Source organism: Oncorhynchus masou, unplaced genomic scaffold (genome assembly GCF_036934945.1).
Source record: "Oncorhynchus masou masou isolate Uvic2021 unplaced genomic scaffold, UVic_Omas_1.1 unplaced_scaffold_1384, whole genome shotgun sequence".
Taxonomy (NCBI): domain Eukaryota; kingdom Metazoa; phylum Chordata; class Actinopteri; order Salmoniformes; family Salmonidae; genus Oncorhynchus; species Oncorhynchus masou.
The window spans coordinates 20,625-40,337 of record NW_027003757.1 but is presented as its reverse complement, the minus strand read 5'-3'; the positions used below and the strand labels follow the sequence as shown (position 1 = coordinate 40,337).

General features: G+C 41.6%; 1 protein-coding gene across 1 annotated transcript; it reads left to right on the top strand.

The window, feature by feature from the left end:
* The first annotated feature begins 8,338 nt into the window (after positions 1–8,338).
* Positions 8,339–16,911, top strand: LOC135530574 (23 kDa integral membrane protein-like). The gene is made up of 9 exons (XM_064958873.1): positions 8,339–8,515; positions 8,820–8,879; positions 9,097–9,219; positions 11,738–11,812; positions 11,926–12,021; positions 12,812–12,949; positions 15,386–15,460; positions 15,699–15,782; positions 16,334–16,911. The coding sequence occupies exons 1-9, from the start codon at positions 8,456–8,458 to the stop codon at positions 16,451–16,453; spliced, it is 831 nt and encodes a 276-aa protein (XP_064814945.1). The 5' UTR covers positions 8,339–8,455; the 3' UTR covers positions 16,454–16,911.
* The last annotated feature ends 2,802 nt before the right edge of the window (positions 16,912–19,713 follow it).

The window sequence follows — 19,713 nt, the reverse complement described above, 5'->3', positions numbered from 1 at the left end:
CAGAGGCAGTAGAGATGACCAGGGACGTTCTCTGTTTAGTGAGTCCACCAGATCAGAGGCAGTAGAGATGACCAGGGACGTTCTCTGTTTAGTGAGTCCACCAGATCAGAGGCAGTAGAGATGACCAGGGACGTTCTCTGTTTAGTGAGTCCACCAGATCAGAGGCAGTAGAGATGACCAGGGATGTTCTCTGTTTAGTGAGTCCACCAGATCAGAGACAGTAGAGATGACCAGGGACGTTCTCTGTTTAGTGAGTCCACCAGATCAGAGGCAGTAGAGATGACCAGGGACGTTCTCTGTTTAGTGAGTCCACCAGATCAGAGGCAGTAGAGAGAACCAGAGAAGTTCTCTGTTTAGTGAGTCCACCAGATCAGAGGCAGTAGAGATGACCAGGGACGTTCTCTGTTTAGTGAGTCCACCAGATCAGAGGCAGTAGAGATGACCAGGGACGTTCTCTGTTTAGTGAGTCCACCAGATCAGAGGCAGTAGAGATAACCAGGGATGTTCTCTGTTTAGTGAGTCCACCAGATCAGAGGCAGTAGAGATAACCAGGGAAGTTCTCTGTTTAGTGAGTCCACCAGATCAGAGGCAGTAGAGATAACCAGGGAAGTTCTCTGTTTAGTGAGTCCACCAGATCAGAGGCAGTAGAGATGACCAGGGACGTTCTCTGTTTAGTGAGTCCACCAGATCAGAGGCAGTAGAGATGACCAGGGACGTTCTCTGTTTAGTGAGTCTGCCAGATCAGAGGCAGTAGAGATAACCAGGGAAGTTCTCTGTTTAGTGAGTCCACCAGATCAGAGGCAGTAGAGATGACCAGGGACGTTCTCTGTTTAGTGAGTCCACCAGATCAGAGGCAGTAGAGATAACCAGGGAAGTTCTCTGTTTAGTGAGTCCACCAGATCAGAGGCAGTAGAGATAACCAGGGATGTTCTCTTGAATTGGACCATTTCCTGTCCCACTAAACATTCAAAATGTAATGAGAACTTTTGGGTGTCAGGGAAAATGTTTGGAGTAAAAAGTACAGTATTTTCTTTAGGAATGTAGTGAAGTAAAAGTTGTCCAAAATTTAAATAGTAAATTTGAAGTACAAAAAACAACTTAAGTAGTACTTTAAAGGTTTTTACTTTTAAATATATATATATATATATATCCCCTTATTTAACCAGGTAGGCCAGTTGAGAACAAGTTCTCATTTACAACTGCGACCTGGCCAAGATAAAGCAAAGCAGTGCGACACAAACAACAACAGAGTTACACATGGAATTTTAACCTGAAGGGGCTGCAGGTTCCCAACTGGGAACACCCCCCCCCGTTCAGCTCAAACGGTGGCGCAGGGAAAGCAAAAATTTTCTTAAAAATATTTCACCTCCACACATTAACAAGTCCAATAGCTTAAATGAAAGATAAACACCTTGTTCATCTACCCAGCGTGTCAGAATTTTAAAATGTTTTACAGCGAAAACATAGCACATATTTATGTTAAACCACCACTAGGAAAGCATACAATATGTAGCCACATTGCTATGCAAAATGGCACAATCACAAACGTAGGATTAAAAGAAAAATAATTCACTAACCTTTTGAAAATCTTCATCAGATGACAGTAATAGCACATGTTACACAGTACATTTGTTTTTTTCAATAATATGCAATTTCTATCCATAAATCCCCGTCTACATTGAGCCATGTTCAAAAAATGCAGCAGAAATGTCCGGAGAAATTATAAATAGCTCCGGCAGCTAACACCAGATAACAGCAATAAACATCATAAACTTTGACTAAATATACATGTTCTACATATATTTAGAAAGATACACTTCTTCTTAATGCAAACGCTGTGTTACATTTATTTTTAACGTTACAGAATTCGTTCACTATTCAATAATCTGAGACGGCGCTCAGGCATTAGCATTATTTCTCTACTATGTTGGAGTCGACAAAAATACAATTTTATAACATAAATATTCCCTTACCTTTGATGGTCTTCGACAAGAATGTCGTGGAAGGAGTTATACTTACCTAATATAACGTTTGGTTGCTGTTGGTGTGTCTTTGTATTAGCAAATGCTAACATCTTCAGGTGAATTACCCCAAAAAGGACTTCTGATCACGAAAATTGCGCATCAAAACTTCAAATTTACATATTATATGTCGACTAAACTGGTCAAACTAAGTGCAGAATCAAGCTTTAGGATGTTAACGTACAAAACAATTGGCGATTAAATCAAACATAACGAACTCTCCTCAAGCAAGCTGGAACAAAAAAGACCCTTTTCACAGAGCGCGCACCTGAAAACTCGTGACACCTCAGTATTTTGCCCGCCAAGCAGTCAAAGCTCGTGCTATTTTCTCCGTCCACGTCTCAATGAAAGAGGAGAGCGCTCTGAAGAGATAGAAACTGTTCCCAGATCCTTAGCTGGTTGGGAAGTGGGGCGATGACGTCAAAGTTGGAACAACTTTCTTAGGAGAGAGAGAGAGTTTGGGAGAATGGCTGCCCTGTGAGTTCTGATTTACATACAGACATAATTCGAACGGTTTTAGAAGCTTTAGTGTTTTCTATTCAATAATAATTATTATATGCATATATTAGCAATTCTTGACACTTTTTTTTAGTTTACTCAGGGCACACAATTCATCCAAAGGGGGCAGTATTGTCCCGAGCCTTAACTTCTTGAAACTCCCCATCCCGGATCCGGGATCGTGACTAAAGCCTCAGGCTCATTAGCATAACGCAACGTTAACGATTTCTGAAAATCGCAAATAAAATGAAAATAATGCGCCTACTCTCAAGCTTAGCCTTTTCTTAACAACACTGTCATCTCAGATTTTCAAAATATGCTTTTGAACCATAGCAATTCACTAATTTGTGTAAGAGTATGCTAAGCTAGCTTAGCATTTTGAGTAGCATTTAGCACGCAACATTTTCACATAAACCAGAACCAAATAAATAAAATCATTTACCTTTGAAGAGCTTCGGATGTTTTCAATGAGGAGACTCTCAGTTACATACCAAATGTGCAGTTTTTCCTGAAAGCGCCTTTGTGTAGGAGAAATCTTTTTTTTTTTTTGTACATCACATTTGGCTACCGAAACTAACCGAAAATTCAGCCACCTACAACGTCAAACTTTTTCCGAATTAACTCCATAATATCGACCGAAACATGGCAAACGTTGTTTGGAATCAATCCTCAAGGTGTTTTTTTCACATATCTCTTCATTGATGTATCGTTCGTGGAAGCCTGCATTCTACTCTGAATTCTGTGGAAAAATACTTGCAGCTGACTTTTGCGCACCAATTTCGGTGCAGGACACCGGGCGGACACCTGGTAAATGTGGTCTCTTATTGTCAATCTTCCAATGATATGCCTACAAATACGTCACAATGCTGCAGACACCTTGGGGAAACGACAGAAAGGGCTGACTCACTCCTCTCGCATTCACAGCCATATAAGGAGACAATGGAAAACTGAGCCTCAAAAATCCTCACGTTCTAGGGCACGCACAGAAAATATCTTTGCAGTTCTGGAAACGTCAGTGTTTTCTTTCCACAGCTACCAATTATATGCATAGTCGAGCATCTTTTTGTGACAAAATATTGCGCTTAAAACGGGCACGTCTTTTTATCCAAAAATGATATAGCGCCCCCAGAGTTTCAACAGGTTAACAGGTTTTAACAAGCGTACAGTCAATAACACAATACAAAAAATAATAATAAAGTCTATATACAGTGTGTGCAAATGGCTTGAGGTGGTAAGGCAATACATAGGCCATAGTAGCAAGTAATTATAATTTAGCAAATTAACACTGGGGTGATAGATGTGCAGATGATGATGTGTAAGTAGAAATACTGGTGTGCAAAAGAGCAGAAAAGTAAATAAAAACAAATATGGGAATGAGGTAGTTAGACTGGGTGGGCTATTTACAGATGTGCTATGTAAGCTGCAGTGGTCAGTTCGCTGCTCAGATAGCTGATGTTTAAAGCTAGTGAGGGAAATATAAGTCTCCAGCTTCAGTGATATTTGCAATTCGTTCCAGTCATTGGCAGCAGAGAACTGGTAGGAAAGGCGGCCAAAGGAGGTGTTGACTTTGGGGATGACCAGTGAGATATACCTGCTGGAGCACATGCTGCAGGTGGGTGTTGTTATTGTGACCAGTGAGCTGAGATAAGGTGGTGCTTTACCTAGCAAAGACTCATAGATGACCTGGAGCCAGTGGGTCTGGCAACTAATATGAAGCGAGGGCCAGCTGATTAGAGCATGCAGGTCGCAGTGGTGGGTGGTATATGGGGCTTTGGTGGCAAAATGGATGGCACTGTGATAGACTGCATCCAGTTTGCTGAGTAGAGTGTTGGAGGCTATTTTGTAAATGTCATTGCTCAAGTCGAGGATCGGTAGGATAGTCAGTTTTACTATGGTATGTTTGGCGGCATGAGCGAAGGAGGCTTTGTTGCGGATTAGAAAGCTGATTCTAGATTTAATTTTTGACTGGGGGCGTTTAATATCAGTCTGGAAGGAACGTTTTCAGTCTAGCCAGACACCTAGGTATTTGTAGTTGTCCACATATTCTAAGTCAGAACCGTCCAGAGTAGTGATGTTAGTCAGGCGGGCGGGTGAGGGCAGTGAACAATTGAAAAGCATACATTTAGTTTTACTAGCATTTAAGAGCAGTTGGAGGCCACGGAAGGAGTGCTTTATGGCATTGAAGCTTGTTTGAAGGTTTGTTAACACAGTGTTCAAAGAAGGGCCAGATGAATACAGAATGGTGTCGTCTGCGTGGAGATGGATCAGGGAATCACCCGCAGCAAGAGCGACATCGTTGATATATACAGAGAAGAGAGTAGGCCCGAGAATTGAACCCTGTGGCACCCCCATAGAGACTGCCAGAGGACCGGACAACAGGCCCTCCGATTTGACGCACTGAACTCTGTCTGAGAAGTAGTTGGTGAACCAGGCAATGCAGTCATTTGAGACACCAAAGCTGTTAAGTCTGCCGATAAGAATATGATGATTGACAGAGTCGAAAGCCTTGGCCAGGTCGATGAAGACGGCTGCACAGTACAATCTTTTATCGATGACGGTTAGGATATCAGTTAGTACCTTGAGCGTGGCGGAGGTGCACCCGTGACCAGCTCGGAAACCGGATTGCACAGCGGAGAAGGTACGGTGGGATTCAAAATGGTCAGTGATCTGTTTATTAACTTAGCTTTGCAACTAACATGGAAATGGGAACTATTCTTCAAACTACTCCCATGCTGTCTTCAAGGAAGTTGCTCCCATGCTTTCTTTCACACAAGCTCCACCCAAGCTTCCTTTCACACAAGCTCATCTCAAGCTCCTCCCATGCATCCATGCTGCCTTCCACACAATAACCTCCCATGCTGCCTTCAACACAAGCTCCTCCCATGCTGCCTTCAACACAAGCTCCTCCAATGCTGCCTTCAACATATGCTCCTCCCATGATGCCTTCAACACAAGCTCCTCCCATGCTGCCTTCAACATATTCTCCTCCCATGCTGCCTTCAACATATTCTCCTCCCATGCTGCCTTCAATATATTCTCCTCCCATGCTGCCTTCAACACAAGCTCCTCCCATGCTGCCTTCAACACAAGCTCCTCCCATGCTGCCTTCAACACAAGCTCCTCCCATGCTGCCTTCAACACAAGCTCCTCCCTACACCAACGTTTATCACCCACCACCTCCTCCATACCAAGACGTTGGGAAAAACTAATGGGACGTGACTGACCAGAGAACTAACGTTGAATTTCCTCATTGGTTTAAAATGAAGGTAGGGTTTGGGGTTAGGGAGTGTCACATGCTTCCCAGTGGAAACAGTTTGCGCATATATAACGACAACATTTTGTGACATTTTTCTTCTTTTTGGTGTTTCGGCAGGTTTTTTTCCGACTGTACAAGCACACAAAATGTTTTCTTGAGGCAAGTCGAAGTTCGGTAGCCGAAGTCTACGCCCCTTCATTGGTGATTTGTCAACAGTAGTACTCCTAGTAGGAATGGATGGGTTTCCTCAATTAAGTGTTTGTTGTCATTTACAGAGTGATGGATAGTTTTCATGCACATTTTTTCATTGAGAAATACTGCAACAAACATCTTAGATAGATGTAAAATTGTGTGACTAAGACCTCTGCAAAAATGTCAAAATGCATTACAGATTTCTTGGCTATGAGTCAGAAAGTTACAGGCGCACAAATATCATAGCCCCAAGACATGCTAAACATCTCACCATTACACAACACGGTTAGATCTTTTGCAGATCTGATCTGATTGGTCAAAAGAATTGGGCTGCCTGTGTAAACGCCCCCAAAGTGCTGCAGTGGCCTTGAGTAATCTTATCCCACCCTTTCACATACTCTCTAAGGGGTGTCTGTCTTCACTTGTGGCGTTGATCCGGAAACATCTAAAACTTCACTTCAATGCTACTGAATTTGGCTATTACGACTGAAATATGAATCTTTTAGAAAATAATTAAATTGAAAGGTATTTATGTTTTTCTGTTTAATGGCAGTGCCTTGACTTGGACTTCTGATTACAAATGGCATTCCTATCTGAACTCATCAGCTCATTGTTATTCTGTGCAGAGCAGAGTGAAGGATCCAGATTCTTTACAGAGTGGGGTACTGGACGTGTATATCCACTGAAAATAAATATAATCTTTTTCTGCTTATTAGTTCAAGTTATTGTGCTTCCTGAAGTATTCTGAGTTATATCAACTTTAAATGTTCAGATATCTTAACCTACACCACATCTAGTTTGACTAAAATAGAGTACCTGTAAGGATTTCCTCCTCTTCTTCCGAAAGAGGTGAGGTGAAAAGGATCAGAAGACCAATATGCGGCGTGGTAAGTGTCCATGGTTCTTTTTAATACATAAAGGTACACATGAACAACTGACTACAAAAAACAAGAAATGTGAAAAACCCCAAACAGTCCTATCTGGTGCAGAGACAGGAACAATAACCCACAAACACACAGTGAAACCCAGGCTACTACCTAAGTATGATTCTCAATCAGAGACAACTAATGACACCTGCCTCTGATTGAGAACCACACTAGGCCGAAACATAGAAATACCCAAATCATAGAAAAACAAACATAGACTGCCCACCCCAACTCACGCCCTGACCATACTAAATAAATACAAAACAAAGGAAATAAAGTTCAGAACGTGACAGTACCAGTGAAAAGTGTGAACACACCTACTCATTCAATGGTTTTTCTTTATTTTTTAAACTATTTTCTACATTGTAGAATAATAGTGAAGTCATCCTAACTATGAAATAACACATATGGAATCCTGTAGTAATCCAAAAAGTGTTAAACAAATCTAAATATATTTTAAACTTGAGATTTTTGGTTCCAACCGCCGTGTCTTAGTGAGATGCAGAGGAGGTGAACGGCCGATCTCTGCATGTGTGGTTCCCACCGTGAAGCATGGAGGAGGAGGTGAACGGCCAATCTCTGCATGTGTGGTTCCCACCATGAATCATGGAGAAGGAGGTGTGATGGTGTGGGGGTGCTTTGCTGGTGACACTGTTGGTGATTTATTTCGAATTCAAGGCACACTTAACCAGCATGGCTTCCATAGCATTGTACAGTGATACGCCATCCCATCTGGTTTTCGCTTAGTGGAAATATCATTTGTTTTTCAACAGGAAAATTACCCAACACAGGCTGTGTTAGATGACCTGGCCTCCACAATCGCCCAACCTCAACCCAATTGAGATGGTTTGGGATGAGTTGGACCGCAGAGTGAAGGAAAACCAGCCAACAAGTGCTCAGCATATGTGGGAACTCCTTCAAGACTGTTGGAAAAGCATTCCAGGGAAGCTGGTTGAGAGAATGCCAAGAGTGTGCAAAGCTGTCTTCAATGCAAAGTGTGGCTACTTTGAAGAATTAGAGTGTTTAACACTTCTTTGTTCACTACATGATTCCCATGTGCTATTTCATATTTTTTTTAATGAATTCACTATTATTCTACAATGTAGAATAATAGTAAAAATAAGAAAAACCATTGAATGAGTAGGTGTGTCCAAACTTTTGACTGGTACTTGAAGTACAGTGTATCTACTCTGTTTTCATGGAATTCACTAGGAAGAGTAACCTACAGATGCTGTTCTCTCCAATCCCACCCAGACAAGTGCTGTGCTTCCCTTAGGTCAAATAAAACCAAAGTGTTTTCAACTGGCAAGAAGAAAAGAAAACTCCTTATTTTGATCCATTTCTTCTGCCGTAGTTGGTAACCAAGGGCTTTCTGCCAACTAACGTAGTAGTTAAAGAAACAACCTTCCAAACTTGGTCATTTTCCACCCTCCAACAGAAACAAGTTGAAGGATCCCCTTTAAACACAGTAAATCACCCCCAGGGTCTCGTGTTCAGTCCATTATCCGTCCAGTTATAGTTTGAAGCAACTGTTTTGGGATCGAGGACATTTTTATCGCACTATGGGGAATGGCAGAACGTACACGAGAGGACTGTGTATCACTTTCAATGTCCTGCTTCTGGTATGTACTGGTCTGACCTTTTTTGTTAATTAGTCATTTGGTTAATTGGTTATGTTATGGATTCATCATTATAACAGTGCATGAATCATATTAAAAACACCTGTGTAACATTTAACATTTGAAAAGGGGTAATATTAAAAACAAAATGTTAGTCTAAAATACAATAACAAAATGTAAAACATATTGAAGTATAACTATATTGTGTAAATAGCAGTGTAGTATGTTTCCAATAATGGCATCTTACAGAATCTTATTAATACATTTGTAACATACCGTAACAGATCTAAAATATCTATACTTGCAGGTATCTGGGGTATTTCTGTTCGTAGTTGGGGTTTCATACAGCTTCCGACACCCTCCTGAGGTAACAACTCTACAACTGTTTCAGAACTCAGAGAGTTTCTTCTTAAGCAATAAAAATAATAACACAATTTACAATTCATTGTAAATGAACAAAGTCGTCAGGTCATTTAACTGACCTTTAAATGACCTGATGTGAAATGACGTTGTAAAAACCTACAGGACGTCACCTAAAGTGACGTTGACAGCAACACAGACCTGTATTATTTGTGTGAGTGCAGTTTGACCATCGGAGTACCCTCCATGAGATGTACGTACTAAATGTGTTTGGACCCATGACGGTACTGTTCTCCGTCCTGGGAGGCTACGCTGCCTACAGAGACAAGAGAATCCTGCTGATCCTGGTAAGTGTCTCTCAGGCTCCGTTTACACAGGCATACCAATTCTGATCTTCTGCGCAATTATAAGCAAGAGATCTGATTTGATTGGTCAAAATACCAATTAGTGGCGAAAAGTTCAGAATTGGGCTACCTGTGTAAATGCAGCCTAACACGATTGGGATCAATTATATTTCAATTCCTGTCAATTCAGAATGTACAATGACATTCCAATTCCAAGTCTTTTCAATGCTTTTTAATGAGGAAAAGTTTGATTTTGGAATTGGAATTTGGTTTTAATTCTGAATTGAGTGGAATTTAAATGGAATTGGCAACAACCCTGGTTTTTAACAGCTTAGTCTCATAGACAACAACCCTGGTTTTTAACAGCTTAGTTTCATAGAAAACAACCCTGATTTTTAACAGCTTAGTCTCATAAACAACAACCCTGGTTTTTAACAGCTTAGTCCCATAGACAACAACCCTGTTTTTTAACAGCTTAGTCTCATAGACAACAACCCTGTTTTTTAACAGCTTAGTCTCATAGACAACAACCCTGGTTTTTAACAGCTTAGTCTCATAGACAACAACCCTGGTTTTTAACAGCTTAGTCTCATAGACAACAACCCTGGTTAATAACAGCTTAGTCTCATAGACAACAACCCTGGTTTATGAGAGCTTAGTCTCATAGACAACAACCCTGGTTAATAACAGCTTAGTCTCATAGACAACAACCCTGGTTTATGAGAGCTTAGTCTCATAGACAACAACCCTGGTTTATGAGAGCTTAGTCTCACAGACAACAACCCTGGTTTTTAACAGCTTAGTCTGACAGACAACAACCCTGGTTTATAATAGCTTAGTCTCACAGACAACAACCCTGGTTTATAAGAGCTTAGTCTCACAGACAACAACCCTGGTTTATAACAGCTTAGTCTGACAGACAACAACCCTGGTTTATAAGAGCTTAGTCTCACAGACAACAACCCTGGTTTATAACAGCTTAGTCTCACAGACAACAACCCTGGTTTTTAACAGCTTAGTCTCACAGACAACAACCCTGGTTTATAAGAGCTTAGTCTCACAGACAACAACCCTGGTTAATAACAGCTTAGTCTCATAGACAACAACCCTGGTTTATAAGAGCTTAGTCACATAGACAACAACCCTGGTTGATGACAGCTTAGTCTCACAGACAACAACCCTGGTTTATAAGAGCTTAGTCACATAGACAACAACCCTGGTTTATGAAAGCTTAGTCTCATAGACAACAACCCGGGTTTATGAGAGCTTAGTCTCACAGACAACAACCCTGGTTTATAACAGCTTAGTCTCACAGACAACAACCCTTGTTTATAAGAGCTTAGTCTCATAGACAACAACCCTGGTTAATAACAGCTTAGTCTCACAGACAACAACCCTGGTTTTTAACAGCTTAGTCTCATAGACAACAACCCTGGTTTATAAGAGCTTAGTCACATAGACAACAACCCTGGTTGATGACAGCTTAGTCTCACAGACAACAACCCTGGTTTATAAGAGCTTAGTCACATAGACAACAACCCTGGTTTATGAGAGCTTAGTCTCATAGACAACAACCCTGGTTTATGAGAGCTTAGTCTCACAGACAACAACCCTGGTTTATAACAGCTTAGTCTCACAGACAACAACCCTGGTTTTTAACAGCTTAGTCTCATAGACAACAACCCTGGTTTATAAGAGCTTAGTCTCACAGACAACAACCCTGGTTTATAAGAGCTAAGTCTCACAGACAACAACCCTGGTTTTTAACAGCTTAGTCTCACAGACAACAACCCTGGTTTATAAGAGCTTAGTCTCATAGACAACAACCCTGGTTTTTAACAGCTTAGTCTCACAGACAACAACCCTGGTTTATAAGAGCTTAGTCTCAGACAACAACCCTGGTTTTTAACAGCTTAGTCTCACAGACAACAACCCTGGTTTATAACAGCTTAGTCTCACAGATCCGGTTTTTTGATTTGTCTTATTATTCAGATTCACCTGATTGTTTAGATTTGAAAACTATAATAAATGATTAGGACAGTTTTTTTTTGGGGGGGGGGGGTCTGCATGTTGTTCACCTGTCTCTGTCTGTCTGTCTCTGTATCTCTCTGTCTATCTGTCTCTATCTCTATATCTCTCTCTCTATATATATACAGTGCCTTGCGAAAGTATTCGGCCCCCTTGAACTTTGCGACCTTTTGCCACATTTCAGGCTTCAAACATAAAGATATAAAACTGTATTTTTTTGTGAAGAATCAACAACAAGTGGGACACAATCATGAAGTGGAACGACATTTATTGGATAGTTCAAACTTTTTTAACAAATCAAAAACTGAAAAATTGGGCGTGCAAAATTATTCAGCCCCTTTATGATTGTGTCCCACTTGTTGTTGATTCTTCACAAAAAAATACAGTTTTATATCTTTATGTTTGAAGCCTGAAATGTGGCAAAAGGTCGCAAAGTTCAAGGGGGCCGAATACTTTCGCAAGGCACTGTATATATATATGTATCTTTCTACAGTATGTTGTCTTCATGACCTGTGAATTCATAGCCATCGTAATCATCGCTGTGCCAATGGTTCGCGCCCAACCGAAGGTATCCACTTCCTCCCCTGAACATGTCATTGACTTTTTAACAATTCAAAAACTGTTGTTATGTTAATGAACAGTGTGTGATTGTTATAATAACGTGTTATTTACTCATTTAAGATGGAGGAGATTCTGGACAGAAGGTTTCAATCTGTGACTCCTCTTCACGATACTGAACCATCGGTCCAGAAGGAGCTGAACAAACTCCAGGCATCAGTAATCAATCAATCAATCAATCAATCAATCAATCAATCTGTGACTCCTCTTCACGATACTGAACCGTAGGTCCAGAGGGAGCTGAACAAACTCCAGGCATCAGTAATCAATCAATCAATCAATCAATCTGTGACTCCTCTTCACGATACTGAACCATCGGTCCAGAGGGAGCTGAACAAACTCCAGGCATCAGTAATCAATCAATCAATCAATCAATCTGTGACTCCTCTTCACGATACTGAACCATCGGTCCAGAGGGAGCTGAACAAACTCCAGGCATCAGTAATCAATCAATCAATCAATCAATCAATCAATCTGTGACTCCTCTTCACGATACTGAACCGTAGGTCCAGAGGGAGCTGAACAAACTCCAGGCATCAGTAATCAATCAATCAATCAATCAATCAATCTGTGACTCCTCTTCACGATACTGAACCGTAGGTCCAGAGGGAGCTGAACAAACTCCAGGCATCAGTAATCAATCAATCAACCAATCTGGCTTCAGATCTGTATTATCTTCAGCCAACTTATCGAAATATTGTTAACATTGCCAGATCTGGATCAACTTTAACACCATCATTAATACCATAAATCAATTTATTGACAATGGTAGACAGAATAGTTGGCAAAAACATAAAGAGGTGGACCAGACTACTTGTTTGCTGTTGTACAATATTGTTGTTTGTTGTTGTACAATATTGTCGTTTGTTGTTGCACAATCAAACAAATATTGATATTTGAAGATTAGTGATCTTTTTAGGTTTGTTTGTTTATGTGGTTTGTCCATTAGGATCAATGCTGTGGACTGCGTGGCCACTCAGACTGGGGTTGTCACATTCCACTCTCCTGCTACTGTCCTCCACTCCCTCCAGACAACTCTTTGGACAGTCTATGTGAGACTGTAAATCTAGGCCTACAGAACACTATGGTGAGCTTACCTACAGTACCTTCCTGTTAGGAGATGGACAAGAGGTAAGGCTGTATTAACAGTGAAGACATGTTAGATGCACAGAGATGACTAATAGCAGCAGCCAACGGATTGAGATAAACAAAATATGAAATGGAGAAACAAGACAGCCTTGGGACCAGCCTTTCGTCATTTAAATGATAAACAGCTGAGGGATGGGTCTGGAGAAATGTAACCCCTCTCCAACTCATAGACAAAGCTATGGATGCAAGGACTGACCATCCATGATATCAACATTATAGGCTGTACAGTGTTTGTCTACAAACATTGGAGTAAAACAAGCTTGTGTTTGGGCTTCTGATGTGGTACGACAGTTGAACTAAGCTCATGAGACATTTCTAAGTTATATTCCTGAATAATTTATTTTAATTTGACCTTTGTTTAGCTAGGCAAGTCAGTTAAAAAACAAAATTCTTATTTACAATGATGGCCACAGAACAGTGACTTGTTCAAGGGCAAAATTACAGATTTATACCTTGTCAGCTCAGGGATTCGATCTAGCAACCTTTCAGTTTCTGGCCCAACGCTCTAACCACTAGGCTACCTGCCTCTAACCACTAGGCTACAAGCCTCTAACCACTAGGTGACCTGCCTCTAACCACAAGGCTACCTTCCTCTAACCACTAGGCTACCTTCCTCTAACCACTAGGCTACCCTGCCTCTAACCACTAGGCTACCTGCCTCTAACCACTAGGATACCTGCCTCTAACCACTAGGCTACCCTTCCTCCAACCACTAGGCTACCCTGCCTCTAACCACTAGGCTCCTTGCCTCTAACCACTAGCCTACCTGCCTCTAACCACTAGGCTACCCTGCCTCTAACCACTAGGCTAGCTGCCTCTAACCACTAGCCTACCTTCCTCTTACCACGAGGCTACCTGCCTCTAACCACTAGGCTACCTGCCTCTAACCACGAGGCTACCTGCCTCTAACCACTAGGCAACCTGCCTCTAACCACTAGGCTACCTGCCTCTAACCACTAGGCTACCTGCCTCTAACCACTAGGCTACCTGCCTCTAACCACTAGGCTACCCTGCCTCTAACCACTAGGCTAGTTGCCTCTAACCACTAGCCTAACTTCCTCTTACCACGAGGCTACCTGCCTCTAACCACTAGGCTACCTGCCTCTACCCACTAGGCTACCTTCCTCTACCCACTAGGCTACCTGCCTATAACCACTAGGCTACCTGCCTCTAACCACTAGGCTACCTGCCTCTAACCACTAGGCTACCTTCCTCTAACCACTAGGCTACCCTGCCTCTAACCACTAGGCTCCTTGCCTCTAACCACTAGCCTACCTGCCTCTAACCACTAGGCTACCCTGCCTCTAACCACTAGGCTAGCTGCCTCTAACCACTAGCCTACCTTCCTCTTACCACGAGGCTACCTGCCTCTAACCACTAGGCTACCTGCCTCTAACCACTAGGCTACCTGCCTCTAACCACTAGGCTACCCTGCCTCTAACCACTAGGCTACCCTGCCTCTAACCACTAGGCTAGCTGCCTCTAACCACTAGGCTAGCTGCCTCTAACCACTAGGCTACCTGCCTCTAACCACGAGGCTACCTGCCTTTAACCACTAGGCTACCTGCCTCTAACCACTAGGCTACCTAGGCTACTTGCCTCTACCCACTAGGCTACCTGCCTCTACCCACTAGGCTACCTGCCTCTAACCACTAGGCTACCTGCCTCTAACCACTAGGCTACCTGCCTCTAACCACTAGGCTACCTTCCTCTAACCACTAGGCTACCCTGCCTCTAACCACTAGGCTCCTTGCCTCTAACCACTAGGCTACCTGCCTCTAACCACTAAGCTACCCTGCCTCTAACCACTAGGCTAGCTGCCTCTAACCACTAGCCTACCTTCCTCTTACCACGAGGCTACCTGCCTCTAACCACTAGGCTACCTGCCTCTAACCACTAGGCTACCTGCCTCTAACCACTAGGCTACCTGCCTCTAACCACTAGGATACCTGCCTCTAACCACTAGGCTACCCTTCCTCCAACCACTAGGCTACCCTTCCTCTAACCACTAGGCTACCTGCCTCTAACCACTAGGCTACCTGCCTCTAACCACTAGGCTACCTGGCTCTAACCACTAGGCTACCTGCCTCTAACCACTAGGCTAGCTGCCTCTAACCACTAGGCTACCTGCCTCCAACCACTAGGCTACCTGCCTCTAACCACTAGGCTACCTGCCTCTAACCACTAGGCTACCTGCCTCTAACCACTAGGCTACCTGCTGCCCTGATGTCAGTGGGTATATATAATACATGTACAAGTCCAAAACTGGATGTAGCAACTAAGGATAGAAGCTTTAAACAGAAATGTTACAGAGGCTTGTGGTGACCTGTAAAGGTGTTTGATCCTGTTTCTCTGTCTCTGTGTTTTTCTGAAGCTAGACTGTCAGCACAATAACACCCACGGACGAACTACAACTTCAGTGTCCCAGGAGCGCTGGGTGTACAGCAAGGTAAAGCAGTCTTATTTAAACGTTGTTCATTTTTTTTATTTTTAACGCCACAATTTTCAGTGAAAGCTCGCTAGCATTGGGCTAAACTGACTACAAAGTTACAAAATAAATCACTAAAACATTAAGAGATCTGTTACCACAGAGATACTATTCAATTATTTAATATGTAATTGTAATATCTAAAGAGTTCTAATATCTAATTATATGGCTGTTACAATGCCATCTCTATCTGTTCCAGCCTTGTGGTCCCATCCTGAAGAGACACATGAACTTCCTGATTCAGATCATGATCGGATTCATCTCTACATTTGCCACCATTATGGTATGACCACTGACTTGTATTGTTTTCATGTTTAATTAATGTTGATTCATGTTTTAGTGTGAAGCAACTGTTATTGTTTTAATGTTGATTCATGTTTTAATTGTGAAGCTACTGTTATTGTTTTAATGTTTAATGTTGATTCATGTTTTAATTGTGAAGCTACTGTTATTGTTTTAATGTTTAATGTTGATTCATGTTTTATTGTGAAGCTACTGTTATTGTTTTAATGTTTAATGTTTATTCATGTTTTATTGTGAAGCTACTATCACCTCCCCAGGTGTTATGTCTTTAGATGCAAGACAAGTGTAGCATTTAGCACAACTATGGTTCAATACCACAATGTGGACTCGTTGTAGATATGAGTGGATAAAAAAAACACAATATTCTGTGCACATTTCTATATATTATATCATGTTTTGTTATAGCTTTTTTTTTTACTGTTAAAACAAAGGTCAAATCAAAATAATGTGAAAGTGAATAACATTTCCAACGTGTTATACATTGTCAATAACCTGGAACATTGAAACTTGATCTGTTCCACTGTATTCCAGATTGCTGCCATAGTGATGTCTCTGGTAGTGCTGGCCCTTCAGATTCGGTCCACGGAGCCACCGCTCAACGACAGCCTCAACAGAGTCAAGTACCAACTCAGTCCTCTAGCTGTCACCTGACCTCAGCGTCAACACCACAGAGAACCCTGCTCTGCACGAGGACGAGAACTTGATTAATATATACCAAACTGTTATCCCCCTGCTGGTATTTTGTTTGGAACACTAGCTACAGTGAAAATCAACACACGGCTAAATTCCAGTGCCTGAACTCAAATGAAAAACAAACACACAGTGTGGCTCTCATCCCACCTCTTCCCTGCTGTACAGTTTGGTTAAAGTCTGGGTTTCGTTTGATTTCCTGTACATGATAAATGCCAATTGTTCCCCTTGTCGTTAAAGTGCATTAAAAAAATATATGAAACTGCATGAGTGTAAAAGTGTGGTATGACAATGGTGAATGAACGAGCCATTATGAATATCTGTCCAACATGGTGAGAGGTTTGTCATCCTCACAAAAACAAGCATCATGTCAGTTATCAACCAGCTGAGTTAATAAAATCATTTGATTTAAATCATTACTGATCGTTGTAATTGTGTCCGAATAATTTCCAGAGAAGTGCTATGTTGCTATGGCCAATGTAGTAAGTGGAAACTGGCAGTTATGATTGAACAATATGATTGGATGAACCTCAAAGAGAGTCCATATAAGAAGATACACAGGGGAATGGAAACACTTTGGGAAGGAAATCGAAGCAAAGAGATATATTCAATCCACTAGTACATTTTTTTTGCATTTAACATAAAAACGTATTTATATTTAGTATGTTGATCTTCGACAAGGTTTATTTGCGCCATTTTACATTGCCATAGAAACGACTGACGCCAATGCGTCACTGGCAGGAACCAGAAGATTGTCTGATTGAGTTTTTGCGCGGAGAGTGAATCGAAGAGAGGTAACATTAACCGGTCATGACTGTTGTTGACTAGGCTAGCGTTAGACACTGGACAACTTTGTTGCAACTCTAGATGAAGGTAATAGGTAAGTTAATTGCGTCTGAAATGTTTTGTGTAACACCCCTCAGCAAATAACGTTAGCATAGCAACTCAACTGTAACTAAAATTGCAACACAGTTTATACGTGTACCCATATTAGGTAACGTGAGTTACTGTAACGTTGCGTAGCTTCCACCTCAAATAGTCAAGTACTGAAATACATTTTGTTGCAGATTTGGTTTTGTAATGGTTTTGTTAGATCCACCTCATTTAGCTAGACTGAAATTGACATAACTAATGTTTGCTGAAAAACAAATGTCCTTGTATTGTGGAGTGTGTGTGTGTGTGTGTGTGTGTGTGTGTTGACAAGGCATACAAGACAGGTAGCTTGTTAAATGCCAACTGATATATTTGGGCTCAATTGTCTTAACAAAACATTTGTTTGTTTTCGGGATGACATCTTCATCCCTGAAAAGGTTTTCATCCTGGAGGAGGCTGTGCAGGAGGCAGAGGAGGTACATGCAAATCCATGTTATTTCTAAGGCTATTGTTTATTTCAACTATATGCAGTGATTCTTGAATAGAACTATAGCCTAATAGATGCCTTAATTGTTTTCTACCAACAGGAAAGAATGGTTTGTACAGCAGGCCAAACAGCAGGCCAAACAGCAGGCCAAACGGACCCTAGGAGCCAGTGTTGCTGTGCTGCGGTGGAGAAGAGGTTCATCGGGACCATCACTGAAGAGCTACTGTTATATTGGCTGTGTTTCCTTGTCCTACTGTTATAATGGATGTGTTACCTTGTCCCAGTCCTACTGTTATATTGGCTGTGTTTCCTTGTCCTACTGTTATAATGGATGTGTTACCTTGTCCTACTGTTATAATGGATGTGTTACCTTGTCCCAGTCCTACTGTTATAATGGATGTGTTTCCTTGTCCCGGTCCTACTGTTATAATGGATGTGTTACCTTGTCCCAGTCCTACTGTTATAATGGATGTGTTACCTTGTCCTACTGTTATAATGGATGTGTTTCCTTGTCCCGGTCCTACTGTTATAATGGATGTGTTACCTTGTCCCAGTCCTACTGTTATAATGGATGTGTTTCCTTTGTCCCTGTTATAATGGATGTGTTACCTTGTCCTACTGTTATAATGGATGTGTTACCTTGTCCCAGTCCTACTGTTATAATGGATGTGTTTCCTTTGTCCCGGTCCTACTGTTTTAATGGATGTGTTACCTTGTCCCAGTCCTACTGTTATAATGGATGTGTTACCTTGTCCTACTGTTATAATGGATGTGTTACCTTGTCCCAGTCCTACTGTTATAATGGATGTGTTACCTTGTCCCAGTCCTACTGTTATAATGGATGTGTTACCTTTGTCCTACGGTCCTACTGTTATAATGGATGTGTTACCTTGTCCCAGTCCTACTGTTATAACTGTTATAATGGATGTGTTACCTTGTCCCAGTCCTACTGTTATAATGGATGTGTTACCTTGTCCCATTCCTACTGTTATAATGGATGTGTTACCTTGTCCCGGTCCTACTGTTTTAATGGATGTGTTACCTTGTCCCAGTCCTACTGTTATAATGGATGTGTTACCTTGTCCTATTGTTATAATGGATGTGTCCTACTGTTATAATGGATGTGTTACCTTGTCCCAGTCCTACTGTTATAATGGATGTGTTACCTTGTCCCAGTCCTACTGTTATAATGGATGTGTTACCTTGTCCCGGTCCTACTGTTTTAATGGATGTGTTACCTTGTCCCAGTCCTACTGTTATAATGGATGTGTTACCTTGTCCTATTGTTATAATGGATGTGTTACCTTGTCCTACTGTTATAATGGATGTGTTACCTTGTCCTACTGTTATAATGGATGTGGTTATAATGGATGTGTTACCTTGTCCCAGTCCTACTGTTATAATGGATGTGTTACCTTGTCCCAGTCCTACTGTTATAATGGATGTGTTACCTTGTCCTACTGTTATAATGGATGTGTTACCTTGTCCCAGTCCTACTGTTATAATGGATGTGTTTCCTTGTCCTACTGTTATATTGGCTGTGTTTCCTTGTCCTACTGTTATAATGGATGTGTTACCTTGTCCTACTGTTATAATGGATGTGTTACCTTGTCCCAGTCCTACTGTTATAATGGATGTGTTTCCTTGTCCCGGTCCTACTGTTATAATGGATGTGTTACCTTGTCCCAGTCCTACTGTTATAATGGATGTGTTACCTTGTCCTACTGTTATAATGGATGTGTTTCCTTGTCCCGGTCCTACTGTTATAATGGATGTGTTACCTTGTCCCAGTCCTACTGTTATAATGGATGTGTTACCTTGTCCCAGTCCTACTGTTATAATGGATGTGTTTCCTTGTCCC